This window comes from Mizuhopecten yessoensis, unplaced genomic scaffold, assembly GCF_002113885.1.
Source record: "Mizuhopecten yessoensis strain PY_sf001 unplaced genomic scaffold, ASM211388v2 scaffold11167, whole genome shotgun sequence".
In the NCBI taxonomy this organism is placed as follows: Eukaryota; Metazoa; Mollusca; class Bivalvia; order Pectinida; family Pectinidae; genus Mizuhopecten; species Mizuhopecten yessoensis.
The window spans coordinates 827766-842184 of NW_018408913.1; the positions used below are offsets into that span (position 1 = coordinate 827766).

Genomic DNA, 14419 nt, shown 5'->3' on the forward strand with positions numbered 1-14419 from the left:
TTCTACAGGCTTGTCCAGTCTTTAATTCCAATATGTTTAAGGACCTCGCTATGACCTTGAACATATTGGAATTAAGGATTGGACAAGCATTACAGTGATTTGACCTTTGAACCCTTTGTCTCATAGGAGGTATGCACCGAAGAGTTTTATATGAAAAACTTTACAGTTGTGATATATATCTATCAAGATCTATAGAGTGTCATTACTTAAGCTAGCGCACATTATGAGTTGTTTGCTTGCAAAGCTGTGTCATTCAAATAGATCATAAATACCATACAAAAACAGTTCAATACTTAGATCTTTTTTAACTTATAATTTATATTTAAAGTTAAAAATGCCCGCCTTATCGACAGTCCACACAATTTCGTTCAATAATTTGAACAGCGTATTGTCACATGCTGATTGGCAAATAAAGTAGTACTTTGAAATTTTAACAAACACTTCAATTTTATTCCACAATTCAGTATCAATACAATTGCGTATGATATGTCTATAGTAAGATTTAAGTTTATCAATAGAAATCTGAGCTGAAAGTTAGATTTAAATTGTTCCGATTTTTCCCCGGAACAATTTTGCGCATGGATAAATATATGGACACTGTGAAACCGACCTTGACCTCCACGAGGGAGTTATTTTTGGAAGTTAATTCGAAAGTTTCTCTTTGCTCATTTTGTGAAGAATCCAGACGTGAATTTATTTGTTGATTATATGGAAATCTGACTACAGTTAATAGATTCTATAACAGCCTCGTTATTTGACATGTCGTGATCAGAAACTGGGGAAACCTTGGCTGCGAGACGCGTGAAACTGATATCGTTTGAAGTGAGTAATCTTGTGACGGAGCACAGGGGTTCGTTACAAATGTCTGAAATGTTTATGTGTGCTGTGACTCATATCAGTATGTCTGTAACATATGTGTTAGTAGGTCTTTAGAATATGTGTATTTCAGACATTTGTAACGAACCCTTGTTGATCAGTGCAATGTATCAGACGATATTTCTGATAAATTGTATGAGTGTTAAAATTGTTTCCATTGACGGCATTGGTGATTTCAACCGATGTGCATTTTGTACGATATTGCAGACCTTGGTCTTGTTTTTGTTGTAATAAAAGTAATTTTTATTCACTTTTTTCTTTTGCACATAAATTTACAATGACATTGAAAAGTCTCACAATGCCCAGCGATATTTCAGCAGCCGTCATGTTTATTTACATTGGATATTGCAGTTCCGGTTAGTGTTGTATTAATACGCTAAGAATTGTGTCTTGTGCTGCATGGTAATTAAAGTCCGATCAACGACACAGCTTTCAAAGAGGCTATATAGTAACAATGCCATGCAAATGTAAATATATATATTTGGCTGTTCATAAGCCAGGACTAGAATAGGAGACAGGTGAATGGATTGAAAGATGGACATGTTAACGTTGTAATCCTATAGATAGGAGAAATGAACCTGTGATCTTGTGGAATTTATTTGAGACTAATTGATTTTATGATACTTACTTGGATGTCTTTGTATAACAACGTCAAAGTAAGCAGGGTAGATGATACCATCCTTATCTCCTGCACACAGTATCACATTGTTGGCAGAACGGAAAAACTTGAGGCCATCTAAAAAGTACACAAATACAAAGTACACATAACGTCAATGTCACTGTGTTAAATAGCTTTACGTAATGTTATCATCAAATAGCTTTACATATCGTTGATGTCACTATATTTAAATAATTTTACATACATAGATGTAATGTTTTTGTTGCTGAGTTTAAATAGCTTTACATACTGTTGATGTTACCGTGTGAGTAACATAATGAAATTGATATATGTTTCAGCTACTCCTAATCAACAAAACATGTCCATACATAAGCTACTGAATTACGATGTAAGTTTGGCATTGATTTATATGTGTAACCTTAAGTGGAGTTTTGATGATGTGTGCTAGCTATCAGAGAGATGTAAGTTTGGCATTGAGTTATATGTGTAACCTTAAATGGAGTTTTGATGATGTGTGCTAGCTATCAGAGAGATGTAAGATTGGCATTGAGTTACATGTGAAACCTTAAGTGGAGTTTTGATGATGTGTGCTCTATCAGAGAAATGGTGTAACTACATTAACATGATGATACCATGGCTACATTAATACCAGACTTAAGTTTTCCTATGATACACTGATCAGAGTGTCATAGTCCATTCTCCTTTATAAAATTTTATGGATTGACAAATTGAATAATTTTTTTTTTTTTAGTTTGTTTCCTGAAAACATTTCAGGGAGAATATAGCCGCCGGCGCTTTGTCTGTTCGTCTGTCCATTCATCCATCCAAATTAGTTGTCAAGGTAATAACTTCTGACTTGCAGAAGATAGCATAATGAAATTTCAGGATTATATGTAGGATGGCAAGGCAGTGTGTCGAGTACNCATCAGAGAGATGTAAGTTTGGCATTGAGTTATATGTGTAACCTTAAATGGAGTTTTGATGATGTGTGCTAGCTATCAGAGAGATGTAAGATTGGCATTGAGTTACATGTGAAACCTTAAGTGGAGTTTTGATGATGTGTGCTAGCTATCAGAGAAATGGTGTTACTACATTAACATAATGATACCATGGCTACATTATAATTAATACCAGACTTAAGTTTTCCTATGACACACTGATCAGAGTGTCATAGTCCATCCTCCTTTATAAAATTTTATGGATTGACAAATTGAATAAATAAAATGTTTTTAGTTTGTTTCCTGAAAACATTTCAGGGAGCATATATCCGCCGCTTTGTCTGTTCGTCTGTACATTCATCCATCCAAATTATTTGTCAAGGTAATAACTTCTGACTTGCAGAAGATAGCATAATAAAATTTCAGGATTATATGTAGGATGGCAAGGCAGTGTGTCGAGTACCTCTCTAGGGTATGTACATCCAAGGTCAAAGTCACATTAAGGTCAAATGTCAAATTAATTGTCCAAGCCATAACTTTTGACTTGCTGCAGATAACTGAATTTTTTTAAAGGGATATACAAGATAGAAATATGGTGGGTTTAAACAAAATTTGGGGTCAGTATGCCAATGGTCAATGTCACATAGAGGTCAAAGATCAAATTCATTGTCTGGGTCATAACTTCTCACTTGCTGAATTCATGTGTAAGGAATAAATGTAGTATGGCAAGGCAGTTTGTCAGACGTACCATTGTGTCCATGTGCCCAAGTTTGAGGTCACATGAAGGTCAAAGATCAAATTCATTGAACAGGCCATAGCTTTTGACTAGCTGCATGAAGATAAGAAATATATGTGAGATGACATGGCAGTAAATCACAATTGGGTCAGTAAGTCCAAGGTTAAGGTCACATTGAGGTGAAAGGTCAAATTCATTGTCCAGGCTATAACTTTTGACCTGCTGAAGATGGGTCAATCACATTTAAGAAATATATAATGTATGTAGGATTGCCAAGGCAATGGGTTGTAAAACATGGTAACATATTTTTTTGTACAATTAAATTTGATGTAAATAATTATGTATAAATTGTAAAAGAACTGTATTAAACTAATTATTCACAGCTACTGCATTATAGAATCTTTCACGTTTGTTTAAAATCAGCATACTTGATCATAAAATGTTTGACAGTGAATGGATTGTCACCAGCATAACAAGGTTGACTTTATTTGTATAATGTAAGCTTGTGCTGTGAAGGTATGGTCATGTGTAATGAAGATATAGCCTGTGTAATGAAGGTATGGCCATGTGTAATGAAGGTATAGCCTGTGTAATGAAAGTTAAGCCTGTGTAATGAAGGTATGGCCTGTGTTATGAAGGTATGGCCATGTGTAATGAAGGTATGGCATGTGTAATGAAGGTATAGCCATGTGTAATGAAGGTAAATCCTGTGTAATGAAGGTATAGCCTGTGTAATGAAGGTATGGCCTGTGTTATGAAGATATGGCCATGTGTAATGAAGGTATGGCCTGTGTAATGAAGGTATAGCCATGTGTAATGAAGGTAAAGCCTGTGTAATGAAGGTATAGCCTGTGTAATGAAGGTAAAGCCTTTGTAATGAAGGTATAGCCATGTGTAATGAAGGTAAAGCCTGTGTAATGAAGGTATAGCCTGTGTAATGAAAGTATAGCCTGTGTAATGAAGGNGGCCATGTGTTATGAAGGTATGGCCATGTGTAGTCATAAGACGACAATTTCCTCTCTTCGATCATGCCTACATGTTTTGCATGCACCCACATTAGGTTGAATTGACAGTTTTATATCTTCTGGTTGTAGGTTAGGTACAGCCCTATCTACTTTCTCATTTCCAGTTATTCTGACATGACTCCAAATCCAAATTGAGAGCAGTTTTCAAAACATATTAAAATCCTGTGAATACATAAGATAATATTTTGTATGAAAAAATAATTTATTACTTTGAAGTATGGATGAGTCAGAGCAGATAATTGTTGTTAATCAAGGTGTTAATATCTTTACGTACCATTCAGGGCTTTCTCCATGTCTATCCTAATAACCACCTCACAGGATGATCTCATACCTAAAATACAAATAAAGTCCAATAAACACAGATCATTATAATCATGAGTAAATCTATACCCCTTATGTCCAGATCTTTCGGATGATTGTGAAATCTGAACATGGCCTGATAACAAGACAGGGATAAACATCTTAAGTTTGATATTATGTGCCACTCTCTGTCAAGTTTTAAGGATTTATTGTTGTTATTGCTTATATATTTTAGCTATAATATATCATATATGCATATTGTTATCAATTCTTTTATTGGATGTAAGGGACTGTTGAATTGAAATAATAAATATAAAAATCATTTTCGATTTACATTCAATTTCATTTTTAACAAAATACTAATCCAGTATACTTTAAGTTAAATATGTAAATACAGGGCCAGACTGGGATAGGAACCAAAATTAGATTCAAATTTTAGATGGACACTCTTAATTGAGCCAAAATTTTCAATCTTCGACAGGTTACAGGAAAGGAGGTCAAATTTTGTAAAACATTTCATGCAGTACAGTAACCTGCAGTACTGTACATTAGATTACATCTTAATTTCATTTTGCCTTAAACTACCATTGATTAGTTTGCTGTGATAATTTTAAATTCCTGACTGGCACATTTTTGTAAATGTTCACATCTGATTGGTCCACTAATCACAATGTAAGATAACTTATTACCTTAAGTTGTAAAATATCTAGTTATCAAAGATCCACTTGTTGTTTACCTTTGGTACACCTTGTTATACTTCTGGTTACCTGAGAAACATCTTGTTATTATTCTGGTTACCCGAGCTACACCTTGTTATACTTCTGGTTACCTGATATACACCTTTTTATGCTTCTGGTTACCTGTGAGACACCTCATTATATTTCTGGTTACCCGAGCTACACCTCGTTTTACTTCTGGTTACCTGAGATACACTTGTTTACACTTCTGGTTACCTGTGAAACAACTTATTTTACTTCTGACTAACCATGATACAACGTATCATTATTCTGGTTATTTGAGATACACCCTGTTATTCTTCTGGTTACCCGATACTCTTTCTTATACCTTTGGATACTTGAGATACAATTTTGTATACTTCTGGTTACCAGAGATACAACTTGTTATTCTTCTGGTTACCTGATGTACACCTTGTTATACTTCTGGTTACCTATGATGCATTTATTTATAATTTTGGTTACCTGTGATACAACTTGTTATACTTCTGGTTACCTGAGTTACACCTTGTTATACTTGTGGTAACCTGTGATACACTTTGTTATATTTCTGGTTACCTGTGATACACCTTTTTATACTTCTGGTTACCTGAGTTACACCTTGTTATACTTCTGGTTACATATGATGCATTTATTTATATTTCTGGTTACCTGTGATACACCTTGTTATATTTCTGGTTACCTGTGATACAACTTGTTATACTTCTAGTTACCAGAGATACAACTTGTTATACTTGTGGTAACCTGTGATACACCTTGTTATACTTCTGGTTACCAGAGATACATTTTGTTATTCTTCTGGTTACCTGTGATCCACTTGTGGAAACCTGTGACACACCTTGTCATACTTCTGGTAACCTGAGATACACCTTGTTACACTTTTGGTCACCCAAGATACACCTTGTTACACTTCTGGTTACCTTAGATACACTTTGTTACACTTCTGGTTACCTGAGATACACTTTGATACACTTCTGGTTACCAGAGATACACTTTGTACCACTTTTGGTTAACCAAGATACACCTTGTTATACTTCTGGTTACCTGTGATACACTTTGTTACACTTCTGGTTACCTGATATACACTTTGTTACACTTCTGGTTACCCGAGATACACACTGTTACACTTCTGGTTACCTGATATGAACTTTGTTACACTTCTGGTTACCCGAGATACACCTTGTTACACTTCTGGTTACCTGAGAAACTCTTTGTTACACTTCTGGTTACCCGAGATACACCTTGTTATACTTTATGGTTACATGAGATATACCTTGTTATACTTCTGGTTACCTGATATACACCTTGTTATACTTCTGGTTACCTGTGATACATTTATTTATACTTTTGGCTACCTGTGATACAACTTGTTATACTTCTGGTTACCTGTGATACACCTTGTTATACTTGTGGTTACCAGAGATACATTTTGTTATTCTTCTGGTTACCTGTGATCCACTTCTGGTTACATGTGATATACCTTGTTATACTTCTGGTTACCTGAGATACACATTGTTATACTTCTGGTTACCCAAGATACACCTTGTTACACTTCTGGTTTCCTTAGATACACTTTGTTACACTTCTGGTTACCTGAGATACACTTTGTTACACTTCTGGTTACCCGAGATACACTTTGTTACACTTCTGGTTAACCAAGATACACCTTGTTATACTTCTGGTTACCTGTGATACACTTTGTTACATTTCTGGTTACCTGATATACACTTTGTTACACTTCTGGTTACCTGAGAAACACTTTGTTACACTTCTGGTTACCCGAGATATACCTTGTTATACTTTATTGTTACCTGAGATATACCTTGTTATACATCTGGTTACCAGAGCCATACCTTGTTATAATTCTGGTTACCTGAGATACACCTTGTAACACTTCAGGTTACCCAGGAAACACCTTATTACACCTCTGGTTACCCAATATACACCTTGTTACACTTCTGGTTACCTGAGATACACTTTGTTACCCTTCTGGTTACCAGAGATACACTTTGTTACACTTCTGGTTATCCGAGATACACCTTGTTATACTTCTGGCTGTCCAAGATACACCTTGTTATCATTCTGGAACCGAGATACATATTGTTATATTTCTTGTTACCTGAGATACATCTTGTAATACTTTTAAAGATCAGTTCACCTACCACTGATGACTCCATTCTCCCCTGGTTCTCCAGCAGCAAAGTGAATGTGATTCCTTCCCATGCGACTCAGGCCCTGAAAAGCATCGATGATGAATAGTAAAACACTGTAAAACAATTCAGCCGTTGATCTTGATAATAGTACATGGTTAAGGCTAGGGTAGGCTAGTAAATATAAACTTAAGGGCAAACATGCCATACTACAGCTGAATTCAGTGAAAGCTATATAGCTAGGGACTCAGTAGGCGCTATGAAATCATCTACTAGAGCTATTATATTAACAGCAGTACATGGTTCACTTATGTGTACTCTACCTACTAGAGCTATTATATTAACAGCAATACATGGTTCACTTATGTGTACTCTACCTACTTGAGCTATTATATTAACAGTAGTACATGGTTCACTTATGTGTACTCTACCTACTTGAGCTATTATATTAACAGCAGTACATGGTTCACTTATTTGTACTATACCTACTTGAGCTATTATATTAACAGCAGTACATGGTTCACTTATGTGTACTCTACCTACTTGAGCTATTATATTAACAGCAGTACATGGTTCACTTATGTGTACTCTACCTACTTGAGCTATTATATTAACAGCAGTACATGGTTCACTTATGTGTACTCTACCTACTTGAGCTATTATATTAACAGCAGTACATGGTTCACTTATGTGTACTCTACCTACTTGAGCTATTATATTAACAGCAGTACATGGTTCACTTATGTGTACTCTACCTACTTGAGCTATTATATTAACAGCAGTACATGGTTCACTTATGTGTACTCTACCTACTTGAGCTATTATATTAACAGCAGTACATGGTTCACTTATGTGTACTCTACCTACTTGAGCTATTATATTAACAGCAGTACATGGTTCACTTATGTGTACTCTACCTACTTGAGCTATTATATTAACAGCAGTACATGGTTCACTTATGTGTACTCTACCTACTTGAGCTATTATATTAACAGCAGTACATGGTTCACTTATGTGTACTCTACCTACTTGAGCTATTATATTAACAGCAGTACATGGTTCACTTATGTGTACTCTACCTACTTGAGCTATTATATTAACAGCAGTACATGGTTCACTTATGTGTACTCTACCTACTTGAGCTATTATATTAACAGCAGTACATGGTTCACTTATGTGTACTCTACCTACTTGAGCTATTATATTAACAGCAGTACATGGTTCACTTATGTGTACTCTACCTACTTGAGCTATTATATTAACAGCAGTACATGGTTCACTTATGTGTACTCTACCTACTTGAGCTATTATATTAACAGCAGTACATGGTTCACTTATGTGTACTCTACCTACTTGAGCTATTATATTAACAGCAGTACATGGTTCACTTATGTGTACTCTACCTACTTGAGCTATTATATTAACAGCAGTACATGGTTCACTTATGTGTACTCTACCTACTTGAGCTATTATATTAACAGCAGTACATGGTTCACTTATGTGTACTCTACCTACATGTGCTATTATGTGAACAGTAGTACATGGTTCATTTCTGGGTATTTTACAAACTTGAGCTATTATGCTAACAGTAGTTCATGGTTCTTGCTTGGGTTTCCTAGGCAGGTAATATTACCGAATGTTTGATGATTTCCCAGCTCTTGTAGTAAGTACCATGAATGACTTCCTGTGCCTCTTCAGCACTGGTAATGGGCTTCAAATCCAGATTTTGTACCTGAAAGCAAACACTACATGTAATATCATCTATGTGTAGTTTACACCTTTTTCTTACATACCTATTAAAGATCTTTACTTGTCAAAAAATATTCAGTGGGAAGTTTCGTGAGAACCACATTTTGAACATAACAGATATGGTATTCCTATGCTGACTGAAGATAACATTATTTATTATTTGTTCTTAAATTAATAATTCATTTACTGCGTTTTGTATATGCTTCATCCTTTAAACAACATTGACAGAACAGCCCTTTTTAAATAAAATAGGCGCCAATAATTAACCGTGATCATTGAAGTGTTTGACGCAGGGGCATTCTCCATGTTATCCGAAGCAAAGCGACAAGACTCTCATTGAACAAGGTTAATCTATGACGTCATTAGTAAACCACGTGTTACGTCACAGGGTTTTTGCTTTCATACTCAAATGAAACGCATTTCTGCTGGTTATGTTCATAAAGTGGGTTGCAGTACAAATGTAAATATAGATATATGGGAGAGCACCTATATGGTTTGTTCCAAAATCTGTAGGACATCTTTTTCATGATCAGAGGTCTAATAGAGATTGTTGTTATTCTGAGAGCAAGGAGAGATAATGGTTACTATGTGTACTAAATATTTTGGGACACCTCTATATGAAATCTATAAATTATCTCTTTCCCTTTAAAAGATCTACAGGAGACTACCTCAATAGATTGTTCTGAGGTCTATGGTAGGTTACCTCTACTGTGTTCAGAGATCTATAAGAGACTACCTCTATAGATTGTTCTCAGGTCTATGGTAGATTACCTCTACTGTGTTCAGAGATCTATAAGAGACTACTTCTATAGATTGTTCTGAGGTCTATTGTAGGTTACCTCTACAATCTCCAGAGATCTATAAGAGACTACTTCTATAGATTGTTCTCAGGTCTATGGTAGATTACCTCTATTGTGTTCAGAGATCTATAAGAGACTACTTCTATAGATTGTTCTCAGGTCTATGAAGGTTACCTCCTCCATGGTCTGAGATCTATAGGAGACTACCTCTATTGATTGTTCTGAGGTCTATGGTAGGTTACCTCTACAATGCTCAGAGATCTATAAAAGACTACCTCAATAGATTGTTCTGAGGTGTATGAAGGTTACCTCTACAATGCTCAGAGATCTATAGGAGACTACTTCTATATATTATTCTGAGGTGTTTGAAGGTTACCTCTACAATGTTTATAAACTTATATGAGACTACTTCTAAATATTGTTCTGAGGTCGATGAAGGTTACCTCTACAATGCTTAGAAACTTATATGAGACTACTTCTATATATTGTTCTGAGGTGTATGAAGGGTACTTCTACAATACTCAGAGATCTATATGAGACTACTTCAATAGATTGTTCTGAGGTCTATGAAGGTTACCTCTACAATGCTCAGTGATCTGTAGGAGACTACTTCTATATATTGTTCTGATGTCTATGTAGGTTACCTCTACAATGCTCACAGATCTATAGGAGACTAACTCTATAGATTGTTTTGAGGTCTATGGTAGGTAAAATCTACCGTGTTCAGATCTATAGGAGACTACCTCTATTGATTGTTCTGAGGTCTATGGTAGGTTACCTCTACAATCCTCTGAGATCTATAGAAGACTATCTCTATAAATTGTTCTGAGGTCTATGGTAGGTTATCTCTACAATGCTCAGAGATCTATAAGAGACTACTTCTATAGATTGTTCTGAGGTCTATGGTAGGTTACCTCTACAATCCTCTGAGATCTATAAGAGACTACATCTATAGATTGTTCTGAGGTCTATGGTAGGTTACCTCTACAATCCTCAGAGATCTATAAGAGACTACATCTATAGATTGTTCTGAGGTCTATGGTAAGTTACCTGCATGGTGTGACCCTGATTGGCTCTTATCATCATTTTTTTGTTTTCTGGATTTGGCTGGAGAGCAAATCTTTGTTTGTCATTGTTTTCCACAATTCTTCTGACATCTTTTAAACTAAACTCTTGCAATTCAGGAAGTTTTAAAATGTCCTCTACATATAAGAATCCTCCTGAAAATCAAGTACAGGTAAATGTAACCAAATGCCTTTTTAAGGTAAAAAGTATGCATAAATTTGAGAAGAATCACAACAAAGATTGAGTGAAAAACAATAATCTTTTTGTAATTGGTTGCAAATATTTTTCTATTGAAATCTTGTCTATCAAAACGATCACACAGTAAAAAGAGGCCCATGGGCCTAAACGGCCTAAACGGTCACCCGAGTCCTACAGTATTTATTTTTGTTGTTGAAATATGAAGTGGAGATAATGAATCATCAATCATCCCTACCTATTTTAGTAAAAAGTAGTTAAGAATAACGTTGAGTTAAGTTTGTCAGGACCATGAGCTAGACGGAATTTCAGTAAAATCAGCCTAAATATATTTTTCCTTCAAAATAACAGCCGTGGTGGACACATTGGATTTCTGATCGACCTGTAAAATAACAACAGTTTGTCAGGACTATAAGTCGATAACTCCTACCAAGTTTCAGTTAAATCGGCCCAGTAGAACTTGACTTTAAGTTTGAAATAGTTTTTCAAAATGTTGGACGTGGCAGTCATATTGGATTTCTGACCGACCCGAAAAATAACAACACTTTGTCACGACCATGAGACGATCATTCCTACCCAGATTCAGTTAAATCGACCGACTTTAAGTTTGAAAAAGTTTTTCAAAATGGGGACAGTATTTTTCAGCTTAAATTGAGAATGTAAAATGTTAACGGACGACGCATATAGATGGATCGCAATAGGTCACTTGAACTCAAGCTAAGGTGACCTAAAAAGACAACTTTATAGCCTTGTAGATAGTTTCCCTGGAATACTGGTTATATGGTATGTATACATACACAGCAGGTTTTGATTGTGGCAGGAAAAATCTTAGTAACACTGATATTGGACACACAGATTATAATTGACTGTTTATCCCACCTGGCCCCTGTACATGTAAAATGTATTGTAAAACACAATGCAAAATACACACCTGACATCAAGGTGAAGCCTGATTTCTCTGCTCCGTGGCGTAGGAGAAATGACAACTTCTTTGACAGGTGCACATCTGGGTCTCTATCCTGTGAGCATTAAAGTACAATAAATGTATTGATTTCCAACAATTAAGATATTTTAGAACAAAATGCAAATCAAGCCAGTGTGACCCCCACTATTGGTGTATATGGTAGTTTGGTGTATAAACCTATCCTGTGTGACCCCCACTATTGGTGTCTATGGTAGATTGGTGTATATACCTATCCTGTGTGACCCCCACTATTGGTGTCTATGGTAGGTTGGTGTATATACCTATCCTGTGTGACCCCCACTATTGGTGTCTATGGTAGGTTGGTGTATATACCTATCCTGTGTGACCCCCACTATTGGTGTCTATGGTAGGTTGGTGTATATACCTATCCTGTGTGACCCCCACTATTGGTGTCTATGGTAGGTTGGTGTATATACCTATCCTGTGTGACCCCCACTATTGGTGTCTATGGTAGGTTGGTGTATATACCTATCCTGTGTGACCCCCACTATTGGTGTCTATGGTAGGTTGGTGTATATACCTATCCTGTGTGACCCCCACTATTGGTGTCTATGGTAGGTTGGTGTATATACCTATCCTGTGTGACCCCCACTATTGGTGTCTATGGTAGGTTGGTGTATATACCTATCCTGTGTGACCCCCACTATTGGTGTCTATGGTAGGTTGGTGTATATACCTATCCTGTGTGACCCCCACTATTGGTGTCTATGGTAGGTTGGTGTATATACCTATCCTGTGTGACCCCCACTATTGGTGTCTATGGTAGGTTGGTGTATATACCTATCCTGTGTGACCCCCACTATTGGTGTCTATGGTAGGTTGGTGTATATACCTATCCTGTGTGACCCCCACTATTGGTGTCTATGGTAGGTTGGTGTATATACCTATCCTGTGTGACCCCCACTATTGGTGTCTATGGTAGGTTGGTGTATATACCTATCCTGTGTGACCCCCACTATTGGTGTCTATGGTAGGTTGGTGTATATACCTATCCTGTGTGACCCCCACTATTGGTGTCTATGGTAGGTTGGTGTATATACCTATCCTGTGTGACCCCCACTATTGGTGTCTATGGTAGGTTGGTGTATATACCTATCCTGTGTGACCCCCACTATTGGTGTCTATGGTAGGTTGGTGTATATACCTATCCTGTGTGACCCCCACTATTGGTGTCTATGGTAGGTTGGTGTATATACCTATCCTGTGTGACCCCCACTATTGGTGTCTATGGTAGGTTGGTGTATATACCTATCCTGTGTGACCCCCACTATTGGTGTCTATGGTAGGTTGGTGTATATACCTATCCTGTGTGACCCCCACTATTGGTGTCTATGGTAGGTTGGTGTATATACCTATCCTGTGTGACCCCCACTATTGGTGTCTATGGTAGGTTGGTGTATATACCTATCCTGTGTGACCCCCACTATTGGTGTCTATGGTAGGTTGGTGTATATACCTATCCTGTGTGACCCCCACTATTGGTGTCTATGGTAGGTTGGTGTATATACCTATCCTGTGTGACCCCCACTATTGGTGTCTATGGTAGGTTGGTGTATATACCTATCCTGTGTGACCCCCACTATTGGTGTCTATGGTAGGTTGGTGTATATACCTATCCTGTGTGACCCCCACTATTGGTGTCTATGGTAGGTTGGTGTATATACCTATCCTGTGTGACCCCCACTATTGGTGTCTATGGTAGGTTGGTGTATATACCTATCCTGTGTGACCCCCACTATTGGTGTCTATGGTAGGTTGGTGTATATACCTATCCTGTGTGACCCCCACTATTGGTGTCTATGGTAGGTTGGTGTATATACCTATCCTGTGTGACCCCCACTATTGGTGTCTATGGTAGGTTGGTGTATATACCTATCCTGTGTGACCCCCACTATTGGTGTCTATGGTAGGTTGGTGTATATACCTATCCTGTGTGACCCCCACTATTGGTGTCTATGGTAGGTTGGTGTATATACCTATCCTGTGTGACCCCCACTATTGGTGTCTATGGTAGGTTGGTGTATATACCTATCCTGTGTGACCCCCACTATTGGTGTCTATGGTAAGTTGGTGTATATACCTATCCTGTGTGACCCCCACTATTGGTGTCTATGGTAGGTTGGTGTATATACCTATCCTGTGTGACCCCCACTATTGGTGTCTATGGTAAGTTGGTGTATATACCTATCCTGTGTGACCCCCACTATTGGTGTCTATGGTAGGTTGGTGTATATACCTATCCTGTGT

The 14419-nt window shown here is 37.0% G+C and overlaps 1 protein-coding gene across 1 annotated transcript in view; it reads right to left on the reverse strand.

Moving 5' to 3' along the window:
- Positions 1-14419, reverse strand: part of LOC110467255 — a 31319-nt gene that overhangs the window by 7815 nt on the left and 9085 nt on the right. Inside the window, exons 3-8 of the mRNA XM_021524298.1 lie at positions 12119-12206; positions 10978-11147; positions 9012-9110; positions 7391-7463; positions 4469-4525; positions 1505-1612 (exon numbers count right to left, since the gene is read on the reverse strand). Of these exons, the coding sequence (XP_021379973.1) occupies positions 1505-1612; positions 4469-4525; positions 7391-7463; positions 9012-9110; positions 10978-11147; positions 12119-12206 (595 nt within the window). The remainder of the gene's footprint in view (positions 1-1504; positions 1613-4468; positions 4526-7390; positions 7464-9011; positions 9111-10977; positions 11148-12118; positions 12207-14419) is intronic.